The sequence below is a fragment of the Poecilia formosa genome, unplaced genomic scaffold (assembly GCF_000485575.1).
Source record: "Poecilia formosa unplaced genomic scaffold, Poecilia_formosa-5.1.2 Scaffold289, whole genome shotgun sequence".
NCBI lineage: Eukaryota > Metazoa > Chordata > Actinopteri > Cyprinodontiformes > Poeciliidae > Poecilia > Poecilia formosa.
Window position 1 is genome coordinate 539,446 of NW_006800228.1, and position 13,190 is coordinate 552,635.

The window sequence follows — 13,190 nt, forward strand, 5'->3', positions numbered from 1 at the left end:
GGAAACGACACACAAGCCTCCATGGAAATGACACAGCCTTCTTACAATCAGTACATTTTCACCCTGAAGTTCCATGAACTCACAATTCTCTAGAGCAAAGAAACAAACGAGTAATGGACCGAGTCTTTGACTGTACAAAATAAAAAAAAGTTCCCCAGAAATAAAAATCTATGCAGGAAACTTTAATTAACATGTTAGAAAAGCATTTGTTCCACTGTGGTCTAAAGAGCAAATTGAAATGTTTTAAATCTCTGACCAGCTAATCCTTTTGCATTTCCTCCTAATTTGCTCTACGTGGCACAAAAAGATTCTAATCTCTGTATCAAGTCTCTCTCAGAGAAATGTGTCGGGAAATGAGCTGGTAACCAGATTCAGACATTTTTAAGCTCGACTGGTGATGGCTTTTCACTCGCTGATTGGAAACATAATAAACCTCAGTTACTAAATTTCAGGATTAGTAAGATGTTTCAGATTTCACTCAGAGGAATCTGAGACATTTAAGAATTTACTGAAAGGCAAGCTGCATTTTCTAGAGACATGTTTGTGGTTCAATCAGGCTGCCAACAGCGAGCAAGAATTGTACTTTGAAGAGATAAGAAGGCTGAATAGAGTACAAAAAAATATATATATTTGAGCATAAATCCTCTGTGAAGACTCATAATAGATCTGAAAATAGTGGTGAAATGTTATTGATGTTCTTAATTTCAATAATTATAGGTGTATCCTGACACAGGATTTCAAAACCTCATATTTAAGACTTTTTAAGACCACTATGAATGAAATTTAAGACTTGTGTCATAACAGAAATGAACAAACTTTGTCAAGACAACTGGCAAAAAATTTGCACTTACTCATGACAGTCACAAAGAACAATCATGGGTAGTTCTTTGCAACTTCCCCTGCTAGCTAGCAAAGGTGTATTAGCACTAGTTAGCGGTAGCATCAGTGGTCTCGTGTCACAAAGCGCAACGAAGATGTCCTTTTTTTTGCCTGACAGAAAAGTCCCCAGGAGAGGACAAAAGTAAAATAAAATAAATAATAGTAATAAAGACAAAATGTAAGACTTGGGAAAAGCATATTTACTTTTTTAATGGATTTAAGACATTTTAAGGCCTTTACATTAGAAACCAACCCATATATACATGAATTTAAGATTTGTTAAGGATGTGTGGACACATTGTGCCTGGATTATTAAAAATACACAGTTTGATATTCTACATTTACAGCACATAAAGAGAAATCTGAAACATCTGAATTCAGTATTGACAAAGCAAAGCTTCACAAAAACTGGAAAAATCACTCCTCAACTCAAGGCAGGACGTTTTCACCCAAAAAACAGTAAAACTTGTACGGCTCGCTCACGTTTTTTATACGTCAAAGCATCTCTGATGAATTACCTTCTTTCAGGGCTTTGTCCACGTTGTGTGACACCACCACTCTTCTGCTCAGGACGGACTCCTGAGCAGGCACCGAAAACCGACCCTGAGGGACAACCAGAGCACCAGGTCACTTCATTTTCAACCTCGCATTCGGGAAAGCAGGAGTGATTAGCAGTTAGCATTTTAATACAACTAAAAGAGGAGAACTGTATCCCTGATAAGCAATCTGTCAGAGCTGACGCAACATGTCAACAAGACAGATGTCTGCGCCAATCTCCCTCCATCGTCAACGTCAATAAGTCATCGGCACACAGCAGAAAATAACACGGCTGAAAGACAGGCCAGCAGCCAGCTGCAAACGCAGCATTGTTTTTCTGAAGGGATGGGCAGTCATTTACTTTGTGCACAGTGGAAATTAAGCAAGATGGCATGAATGCATTAATTATAGATCAAGATTTTTTTTAATGCAAGAACAAAGAGAAAACATGAGAAGATAGAAATACAGAGTGAGATTAGAATAAAACTAAGAGCATGCAAATAACATAATAAAGGGGGTTGGTGTAGATGGAGATTATCAGATTTAAATTATTACAAATTAGAATGGAAAAAATTTAGGAACAACAAAATGTAGTCATCGTTTAGTAACAGGGTTACTTTGTCTTTAATTTTGTAGTAAACAAGTCAACATCTATCCACTGATATTTTGCTCTGAAACAGACCAAATCTGATTTTAATTCATTTATTCAACTTTTGAAAATGTGCAGCAGGTGTTTCAAAGAGACAGAAACTTAACCCTGTTCTTATTGCTGAAGATGGACTGAATCTAATATATTGTCTGAAAATTGTTGTTGAGCTCGAAATAGTTTGAATAATGTATGCCTTTCTTTTAAAGTTGTGCAAAAATCTCTTTGCCACAATTTTTTTTTATTATTCACTTGTTTAATTTAAATGACTGTACGTTTAGTTTATTGTTGAACTACATACACACAGATAGACAGATAGATCAATATATAGTTTTAAATTTTAGCATTTGCAGAAGAAAATGTTTTAGTCTTTACAATTTTGACCCATGTCATTGGTAAAAATGATCGATATATGTTTAATTCTTAAGCTACAAACTAAACATGTTTATTTTGTTTGTTTCTTATCTGGGTAGGAGGGAACCAGTCATGTAAGCACCGCTACTGGCTAAGTGTTTTATTTTTTTCTCCATTCTTAGATGTACTAAAATGTGTTCTCTATGAAGATATTTATATACATACATGTTATTCGAAAGAGTAATCTTCCTACCATCAGCCTGTTGAAGAACTCCAGACGAGCAGCTGACTGCCTCCTGTTTCGGTCAAAGCAGCTGACTTTCAGAGGGCTCTTCCTGACCAGCAGCACGAAGCTCCCGGCCAGGAAGCACAGTAAGGCGAATGAGACGTAGATGAAGAGCTTCAGCAGGACAGAGGTGAGAGTCAGGCCTCCCCAGGCCAGCTGAAACGCAACAGCCGCCACCACGCCCAGGCAGAAAGCCGGGACGACCCGGAAAGAGGAGCCGCCGGTGGAGTCGGGACTGGCAGACATGGGCTCCTCTTCTCCTCCAGAGCTGCTGCTACTGCGGCGGCTGCTGCTCCCTCCAGCCAGCGGCGTAGTGGTAGTTGAGGGGGTGGGCATGCTGCGACCTCACCATCCATATATCTGTCACTGCTTGTTAGGCTGCAACTCCGCAAGTGCCAGCGGCAGGTGTAGGGTGTGCACTCCGGTATTCCATCGACTACAGCACTGTCTCCAAGAAGAGGCATCCCCGCTCTGACATCTCCTCCTCGAGCCGCGCCGCTATGTCTTCCCCGCTGCTAGCATCGGGCCACCCGGTGGCAACAGGCACTGAGCTCCGCCTGCGACAACACTCCAGACAGGAAACGCACCGCGCTTGTCTAAGGTTTTGGTAGCAGTCTCCCGGAGAACAGACAGAAAGACCCAGGGTGATGAGATGATGGATGGAGTGATAAAAGTCGTCACCTTGGAGACAAAGAGGCGGAAGAGACGCTGAGCGACTGCTAACTAAACTGAACTAGAAAGAAATTTACCTGAAAAATAACAATGGAGGGCAATATTGTTGCTCTTAAATATACAAAAAAAAAGGTGTGCAATTGACTAGCAAACACAATGACGGAAGGTAGCCTACTAGCTTGCTCGCGTAGTAATCAGTTCAACATCAGCTAAGGTTAGCTTACTCACCTCGCGCTGAAGAGTTTCCGACAAGAACCTTACAATCCTGTTTTCCGAACAGCTATCCCAAGTCGTTTCAATGGGCTGAGCAAGCTTATAAGCATTACCACTATTTCGTCAAGGGCCGCCAGACAAAAACAAGTAACTGTTATTCTCCTTAAACCTCCAGCTGACTGACAATCTCTCTCAACGTGAAGCGGTGTCAGCCAATGAGCGTTGGCGTTAAACGCTGACGTCTCGCCCGTTTTTAACCTCCGTACGGTTTGAAAGGGCGGGGAGTTCAAGCCTGAACACAGCAACCTATTCACTGGCAGAAGCGCGGCCCAGTAAAACGGCTTCCCGTATCATTTAATCAAGCGTACCAAAAGATAAAGGCTCGTGGCTTGCTTGTGTGACGACAGATTCTTGTCTCAGACAGCCGTTCACAACAAAGGCGCCATTCAGCGTCAACAGCAGTTAATATTTTCACACTGAGCGATGGTACATCATATTTCAGCTATATCTAGATTAGATCTTAACATGGATATTACTTTCTTAGAATATTTAAAGTGTTTTATTGAGCAAAAAGAACTGCACTTCCTTTTTATGAACAGGCTGGAAGACATGCATGTGTAAAAAAATAAATAAATAAAGGTCACTGATTTAGGAGTATTAGGTCTGCATTTCCAGATATTCACAAGTACATTCTTCCTTTCTGGAATAAACATTCTGAATATCCTATTAAATCTATCTGTGCAGAATAATCTGCCATATTGGGCATGGACATACACACAGTCCTTTTGTGCATGACATTATGTTTGATTTTAGACGTTTAAAATGAAAAACTTTTACTTTAAATCTAGACTATGTAGTAATTTAGACTACAAAAGTGCTATATTAGTATGGTAATTAGAGATAGGAGGTGAGTTTTATTATGTTACACAGCATAATCGGACATGAGTAAAAGTTGTTTTATTGTATTTTGCATTTTCTATTCTAGTTATTTATACCCTAGGAGTAATCACAAACATCCACGTCTATAGACCAACCCAAGATAAGATTTGCTTCCTAGAAGTAACAACAAACTACAAGATGGGTTTAGAAATAAGTTGAAAATAACTGGAAATCAGATGGACTTATGCTTATGTTTCACTTTGGAATCTGTCCCCTGCTAATGTGATCACAAAGTCACATGTTACACTACTGGAACATGGACCACATTAAATTCTCCATAGCCTAGCAATGCGTTGTTTCAAGTTGTGAAAAGAATCAAAAGTAAGACAACATACCACCCTGTCCTTCAATAAAAGCAATGGATTTATTTGCAAGCACATTTGATGATTAATTTTGAATCAGCACAATGCTTGACAGGGTAGTTTTGAAAGGTCATGTCACTCCATTGTTCAGATAAAATACACGTGTTCAGTCAGTTGCAGCTGTGTGATAATATGTCAATAACATGTCAATCCAATGTTTCATGACTTCTCAATAACGCTGACATCAGACTTCCTCTTATGCCTTCAAACCAGACAGCTGGATGCAACTTCCTCTTACAACATTCAAGTCTGTAGAACTGACTAAAACTTTCACACGTTCTCAATTTTGTTCCTTTGTTTACTCCGTATTGTGTATGCAACTCAGCTTTGCCCCGACACAAAACAGGATTCTTATATATTATGAGGAGATGGTCAATGCAGTTGTAAGTACCACAAAGATATGGGTGATTGCAAAGTATTTTTGTTCCATTTGTTCATCATTTGTCAAAGCAAGCATAACCTAGGAAGGTGGCTTGAGAGAAACTGCCACCTGGTCATTAGTGAGATGGGTTTTGTGGTCTACAGGTCGCAGCTTCATGATGCTGGTCTTCAGCGAGTACCACCACCCTCTCCAAGGATACCAGACCACACCGTCATCCGTGGAAGCACTGTAGTGTCCGTTGGGATAGTACACGCCATTGAGATTGGCCGAGTGGCATCTACGGAAAATACCAGTCGAACAGAGCATGTATTTGTTAATGTCACTGGAAGACATAAGTGTGGATTTTTGTTTGGGCTCGTACTTATTGAACCACCAGCCCCCTTTGTCTTCCTGAGCGCAGTTCCCCTTGTAGTTGTCATTGTCCTGGTCGTAGGTGCTGAATTTCATGCCCTGGTGACTGGCCCATTTGACCTCAGGAACCTGATAGCTTCCAGTCAAAGCATCTCCAGCGGTACCAACATAGTCTCCAAAGGAAAGGCGGTAGTGCTCCTACTTACGGAAATAAAAAATAACGACTTGCATGAGGTTAAAGACAGAGTTCGGGATGGTTTTTTAAATGAATAACGTTAATAACTCTTGACTCTTAGTATTTTCACACTGAATAAATCTAATTTAGTTGCCAACATCCAGAGATCCAAGATTGAAATGGATTTCTTTTACTTCCAGTCTTTAAAACTTTGTATTGTCAACGAAAACCTTTAAGATGTCACATTTGAGGTAGGTGTGTATTTCTACAAAAGTCAATGTTTCTTTTAAACAGGACACTCAGGTAGGAAGCAATGCACCAATAATGATCCTGCTGTGTAAAATGTACTGCATACCTGACCTTAAATTTTTTTGCGTATTCTTTCCCAGTCACACTGACAGATCATAGTTAGAGCACCAACTCCTACCTTTATTTCTCGTGGAAAAAAAGGTAGGTTATTCTCTGCAAATAACCTTCCAATGCAATTGTGACAATGGTTACGACTAGATACAATGAGCTTTGCATAAATCCACTATGATGTTTCTTAAAGTTGGAGTTTTAAGAAGCATCTTAAAACTCCAATTAAGAAACAAACTATCTATCTAACTAGCTAATCTAATATTTTTACTTGTTTTTACAGATTTCCTGCTGCGATAGGGTTGAAATTAAGATATAATGTTACTTAATATGTTTTTCTTTAAAGACATATTTCCTTTTAATCTTCAAACAACTACACAGTGCTACACATAATGTATTCCATCAACTTTTAGGACTTGGACCTTTTCATTTGCTACTTGGAAGTTCTTGTACTCAGCATAGCGCTGGTGGCCATCAAAGTCTTCCAAGTTGATCTTCACTGAATAATTCCCTGCAAAAGAAGGAGCCACAAGGAAAAGGATAAGTTTATGCAGCATACAATGTGACCTGTAGAAATGTAAGCGCTGTTGTGCTGATATATCAATGTCCTGGTGTTGGAATACCAGCAAGACCACCAGAGGTAGACACCAGCAACCCTGCGAGAATTTTGTGGCCATCGATGAGAAAGTGGCTGAGCAGATGACATTTCTGGACAACACAAGTGTTCTCCAAAGCACTAATAGTTGTTATTTTTGACCACTTGATGGCAGCAGACAAACAAAGGCTACAGAAAAGGCTACACATGGCTTTTTCCACAAAGTGGACACTTAAAACAGCATTTGCATGTGTTAGTTTTTAGTCTACAAAGCAAAACAGTACTAACCTTGTGTTGTGAGAAAATGCACGTTGTCGTTTCCAAGCCAAAATTCTGCATTCAGGTCTCCAAAACCGTCCTTATACTCTATCCATGACCTGATGGATTGATAGTTGAGGAGATTCTTATTTTTTTTACACAGATAGTTGAGTTTGTACCAATGCCTATGATACAGCATGCTGCAGACACACCTGTTAAATGCCTCTGTGCCATTGACCCGTCTCTGCAGGACAGTCCATCCTCCTCCTTCAGTCATATCACAGTAGACTTTGACCGCTGAAGGGCTTCCGCTAGGCCTGATCCGATACAGACCGCTGGATTGGAATCCAGAACTATAGACCTGGGAGCAGTCTGACACACAGATTTACACAAGTCCGTTTATCCAACAGACGGCATGATCAAATACAGTTTCAGCATGGTTTTCACAGGGCTTCCTGAGGGTGCGAGGCAGTGGGCGCTGACCTGCATGCTGGGTGTCCTGGACCTGGTCAGCTCCAGCATCATTGCTGTTGCCCTGTTGGGTCATCAGCTGTAAGCTGCGTAGGAGGAGCTCCTGTTTCTGAAGCTGTCTCTTCAAAAGCTGCTCCTGCTGCCGCAACTGAGCCAGCTCCCCGCCGCAGCCGTCTGACGCCTACACAGACACATACACACATATGTGTCGTCCCTGAGATGTTCACATCTATTCCCTTCCATTATCTCATTTGGTTTCAAATATGCCTGTTGGAAAGCAAAATGTAGAAAATATGTAGAAAATAAAACACACTGAAATTATGTAGCCTTTAAAATAGACGACTAAGTCTGCAGAAATGTCAGCTTTTGTAAGAAATATATAAAAATGTCACTGTGTCGTGACAGTACAGTATGAGGCAGGTAATCCTGTGCCTTGTCCCAGTACTATCAGAAGCAACCAGTCAGAGCCAGGAGGCAGGTCTTAGCGCTGTCAATCATGCCCATGTATGTGCTTCCTTCCCCTACACATGCCTTCCTCTTGCAGTCTGCTATACAGTACAGCTTCTCTTCATCAGCGGAGCCTCTCGTGAATGCTAAGGCTAGCTAGCATGGCCTCTGATAATGGCGGATAAACGGATTTTGGGTAACAGTGAGTTTTGTTTCTCTTCCATTAGCATTTTTAGGAGCACATTCATGAGGTTGATTGACAGCATTAAGACACACCTCCTGGTTCTGATTGGTTGTTTCTGTCGGGACGGTGTTTTTTTCCAGACGGCAATAGCAGCACATGGGAGAAGATGATTATCTGTTTCATATTACATTGCCACATCATTATACGACATTGTAATAGTTTGAACCAATATGTAAAAAACATACTTTTTCCATAAACGTTGTATACATGCAGCTTTGAAAATGTGGAAATTTTGGGACAAATTTTCAATCTCATGTTTCTGTAAGGCTTTGACACACTGATGCCAAGTTTAGCTCCCGTTTCTTGGAAAACAATAATTTATGAAGCCATAAAAATAGACTCTTATTTGTTTCTCTCATGTGAAACAGTGTATTACTATCATACAACAATAGTCAAAATAATGACAGAGTAGACATGTTAATGCTTTTGAGTTGATAGAGAAGCTAGGCTACCTATTAGTGATTACCTCAGTTAGAAGCACCAAACCCAAAACGGGTCTTCGTCTTTGTATATATTTTAGAAAATGTGAAGTTCTATGTTAACTCTGAGTTAATATAGAGAGAATAAATTAAAAACTAAAAGAAAAACTATAATATGTTCAGCCTTCCTGTTATTATCTGAAGGTCTGGCTATCTTTTACAGCCTGAATAAGCAGCCAAAATGTCTGTGGTAGACACACCATGAAATACAATACCTTTCAGCTGTAAGTGAAGTGAGAACAGATGAACAGATCCTTTTTGGCTGCATTGTGACAAAATATGAAACATTCAAGGGATACACAAATTTTAAAAAGCACAATTACAGAACACCCCAGAACAGCATTCTGATTATTCAAAGTATTCACCTTGACAAACGGGGTGCAAGCTGCCAGCATCATCAGTCCTGTTAGCAGGGCCATGTTGGGGCTTCTCTTCCTCCTCTTGTTGAAAAATTGCAGCACAACCAAGAAAGAAGTCAGTAAAGCAGACTGATTCTTCAAACAGTTTGGGCTCATCTGTTTGATTCTTGCCTTGGAGAATGGAAAAATCTTCCTACAGCTGAGTCAAAACAAAGGAGGAGCACCTGGAGAAATGCCTGATTTTCCACGGTGATAAAATACACCAAATGTTCAGGCACGGCTCAGAACAGATGTGCCCAGAACCTGCCAAGACCAACTTCACGTTACAAAACAAGTTTCTAATATTAAACTTGTTGTTAAAAACAAACTTAGTGTTGCTTGGTAGCAGTCGTACCGTGAATCTTTGATTCTTCCGCACCGTGGCTCCCATCTACCCCATCCTCTGTGAGTGTCGTTGAGAGACTTGAGTGGTCATCGTCTTTCTGATTAGCAGCTTTGTGCCATTTGAAATAATGGTTTGGAGTGGCTAAATGCAACTGAAGGTCAGCGTTTGTAGGAGGATAGAGGACAGAAGGAGGCCATTTTCCTCCATTATTTGGTTGCATAATTGTTCTGTGACTGATTGCAGTGAGACAGCCTCGTTTTATAAATACGGTGCGGAAAAGAAGCATTTAATACGCTGCCAATCATATCAAATGAAAAGGTAATCTTTTTTATTATTATAGCAGCATCTGAACGGTGAGGCAAAAAGAGAGAATATTAGTAAAGAATGAAAAAAACAGAAAAAACAATGAATGATTTTGAAAATAATTATCATTTTATTGCATGAAACAAGTATTTGACACAATAGAAAAATAGAATTTAGTATCCGATACAGAAAGCATCTTGGCTTCTTTTATAATTGATGAAGAATATTACCATAAACTGAAACACTGTAATGAATACTGAAGGTGAATTTAGACAGAGAATCTAAATTTGTCGTTGAAAAATTGCTATTAACCTCCAAATTATACTGTATAAATGTATTTTTACCCAACCAACACATATGTTTCTGACAGAAAATTAGATGTTTATCTCGCCAAAGATAAAATAAAATATGTAAATGCATAATTAATTTTGAAAACTCACATTTATCTGTTTTTAATTTACATTTAAATGAGGAAAAACAGCATGCTGAATATTATTCAGATTAACCATCAGATGGTATACATCGTCATCACGTCTAGTGCTGAAACAATTAATTGGATTAATTGTGATTCATCAATTATTGAAATGATCATCAACAAGTTTAGTAATCAATTCATCGCTAACTACGCACTAACTAAATATGGTCTCAATAAAAAGCCATTGCCTGAAAGAACAACACACTCAGGGCAGTAATCGAGTCAAAACTGTTCAAATAAACAGTTAGCTCCGATTGCTGTTCAGTTACTACTCTGTTAGCCTAAAAATAGTCAACAGATTAGCTTAATAATACATTGATGTTAAGTTGAGCAGAAAGGGCTGAGCTTTTCACATGTTGATTTTAGAAGTTTGTTTTTTTTTAACTACAAATTATAATTCGTTCTCTAAAAGAATGCAGTTGTTGCATTGTAGGCAATAAAATGTTTATTTTCTTATTTAGAAAAAGGAATTGCATTGTTTGTTTATTTGCATTTTTCATGTATTCTTAATATTGTGTAAAATAAAAAAAAAAGAAAAATCAGCAAAATATGCCAATTTTTTATGCGATTAATCGGTTAATCGTCAGAATAACCAGCTAATCATCAGAACAATCAACAGTTTAATCAATTACTAAAATAAATGTAAGTTGCAGATCTATTCACATCCTTTGGGAATCAGTATCAGAGGATCAGAGCTGCTTCTGATTTGTCCACATCACAGTCAGAAGTTCCAGATATACATGACTGAGTCCTGACTGCACCGCTCCAGCCCCAGCAGCAGTTTTATAATAACAGTAAGGTTAGTCACACTGAGAGTATTACTGCTTGCTCAGCAATCTCTTGTGAGTTGATGTTGTTTCCTCTGCGGAGCTCTGTTCACTGATCTGGGATCCTACGCAAACAGACACACACAAAATGTTTGTTTTCTCAGGTGGTGAATGCATTTTCAGCTTAAATAATCATAAATAACTACACCTTAATAAAAGCTAATAATTGTCAAGCTTGTTTCAGCTTGGGAACTTTGACAAATGCGATTTAAAAAAACAGAGAGACTTTGTTACTTTTGGTTTTTGCCGATTTTCTCCGTGGGGAGACCTCAAGGTCGTCTGGTTGGACATCATCCGTTTTCTTGTAGTAATACGGTTGGTCTGGTGGGCCGAACCTCTACATTTAAAACACCACACACAGTTCCAAGGTTTGCAGCTGTCCTACATACCCACAGAATACAACAATGTGGACACAAAGTACCTTGTCAGGGCACACGAAGCTGACGAAGAGAACGAGGGGAAGTCCAACGACGAAGACGTAGACACCCATGAGCCAGGGACGCTGCTGGATGGACAGCATGATGGACTCTAAGAAACCAGGCTGCAACATAGATGGACGAATACAGTGTTGATTACATATATATATGCAGGGCCGGATTTACAACTATGTAGGCCCATGGGCTGGAAACCGCGTCTTGGTGTCCTTTCCACTAAAGAAACTTTACTTCCCTAATGCAATTTTCAATAGAAAATTAATAGGTAGTTCTATAAATAAACCAGGTCTGAGCCGATTATACCAACTGATTATGGTAAGTTTAATATGTCACTTGGCCAGTAGCCTCATGTTGTCCCTTAAAAAAACAACAACAAAAAACCTTCATAATTTTCAACTACTGGAGTGTTGTCTATAGTCTTAAAAATCGCAGAATATTATTACAACTCAACTGATGCGGACCTGTGACTATTACATAAAGTACAATGTTTTCAAAACATGCATCCATAAAAAAAATCATAAATTTTGTGGCCCACCCCACAAGAATTGGTGCCCTGGGCTACTGCCCCTGTAAGCTCTAACTTTTAGCCCAAAATAAGCTGAAAACTATGAATCATTTTCATTAGATTTCACAATTATTCACGACTTTGCATTGATCTATCACACTGAATTACAATAGAATAAATTGAAGATCGTTACTTGACAAGACAACACAGGGACTAAATTAACTAATGACCACATACAAATACCCACTTCCTTAGCTCTGCTTTGACTTGAGTATAATTTCTGGCTACTCTGCCCAGGTTTGAATGTGTCTGCTTATAGTTGGTGATTTTACTGATGCAAATGAAAAGAAAATGAATGCACACACCAAGCTAAACTCTTACCTGCCCTGCAGCAGACACTGCAGACACCAGCATCATACCCAGCACCAGAGTTATTCTCTGCATTGCTAAAAACACCAACAAAAAAAACATAAAAATGGGGTGAAAACAGTTATTTCAAAGCACTGAGAAAATCTGCCTGCATGTGTGTGTACATGAGGCCAAACTAAGAGATCCAAACTGAAGCTTTTCTCTGCAGAATGATTCAGCTAGCAAGAAAACAAACCTCACTGTATAGAACAGCAGCATGTTGGATTGGAAGCAGGTTGAAAAAGTGAGTAGAACAAACAGCAAATGAATTATTTTACCTTTTCAACCTGGAGAGTGTTCTCTGTCTCCTGAAGTCACTTCCTCATATACCTTGCAGACTTGTGCTGTTGGACTTTGATCAGAAGCCACTTGCTTGCTAACATTGACTCCAGTTACAGAGTTACCACATTACACAGGTATCAGTGTCCTTAACACACACTTTCACACAGCCTTCTTTTCTACTTAATCTGAAACAGATTAAGTTATGATCTTAAATTATATACAAAGTTTATGTGAGATTCTTAAGGTAATAATGTCATAATTAGGACAAATACAAAAGACAAAATAAAACAAAAAAGAAAGAAAGATTCCTATTAACTAAAGTATTTATTCGTAGTTCTAACTCAAAGCATGATGGGATTTTATTTCTACTCAATACTTTATAAAGATCTATTTATGCTGTATGTTAGTTTACATTTGTAATTTTTTTTATCTGGAAGATGGTCTAATCAGGAAAGGTAGAAGTTTGGTTAAAAAAAAGAATAAGAAGTTTTTATACCCAATATCCCTTCCACTTTACAAACACAAAGTATTTTATGTCATACAGAAAAAAATAAGCTTAAATGAA

The 13,190-nt window shown here is 38.9% G+C and overlaps 3 protein-coding genes across 3 annotated transcripts; all 3 read right to left on the minus strand.

The window, feature by feature from the left end:
* Window positions 1–1,349: 1,349 nt before the first annotated feature.
* Window positions 1,350–3,848, minus strand: LOC103151699 (uncharacterized). Its single transcript, XM_007571879.2, has 3 exons — window positions 3,603–3,848; window positions 2,670–3,383; window positions 1,350–1,482 (listed from the first exon to the last, which is right to left on the minus strand). The coding sequence occupies exons 2-3, from the start codon at window positions 3,036–3,038 to the stop codon at window positions 1,375–1,377; spliced, it is 477 nt and encodes a 158-aa protein (XP_007571941.1). The 5' UTR covers window positions 3,039–3,383; window positions 3,603–3,848; the 3' UTR covers window positions 1,350–1,374.
* Window positions 3,849–4,861: 1,013 nt separating this feature from the next.
* Window positions 4,862–9,292, minus strand: LOC103151700 (fibrinogen-like protein 1). Its single transcript, XM_007571880.2, has 7 exons — window positions 9,013–9,292; window positions 7,490–7,658; window positions 7,219–7,378; window positions 7,037–7,125; window positions 6,576–6,664; window positions 5,632–5,819; window positions 4,862–5,547 (listed from the first exon to the last, which is right to left on the minus strand). Exons 1-7 carry the CDS (start codon window positions 9,160–9,162, stop codon window positions 5,349–5,351), a joined length of 1,044 nt encoding a protein of 347 aa, XP_007571942.2. The 5' UTR covers window positions 9,163–9,292; the 3' UTR covers window positions 4,862–5,348.
* Window positions 9,293–10,750: 1,458 nt separating this feature from the next.
* LOC103151715 (calnexin-like) lies at window positions 10,751–13,096 on the minus strand. The gene is made up of 5 exons (XM_007571907.2): window positions 12,622–13,096; window positions 12,317–12,381; window positions 11,418–11,537; window positions 11,231–11,333; window positions 10,751–11,061 (listed from the first exon to the last, which is right to left on the minus strand). Exons 2-5 carry the CDS (start codon window positions 12,377–12,379, stop codon window positions 10,988–10,990), a joined length of 360 nt encoding a protein of 119 aa, XP_007571969.1. The 5' UTR covers window positions 12,380–12,381; window positions 12,622–13,096; the 3' UTR covers window positions 10,751–10,987.
* Between the last annotated feature and the right edge of the window lie 94 nt (window positions 13,097–13,190).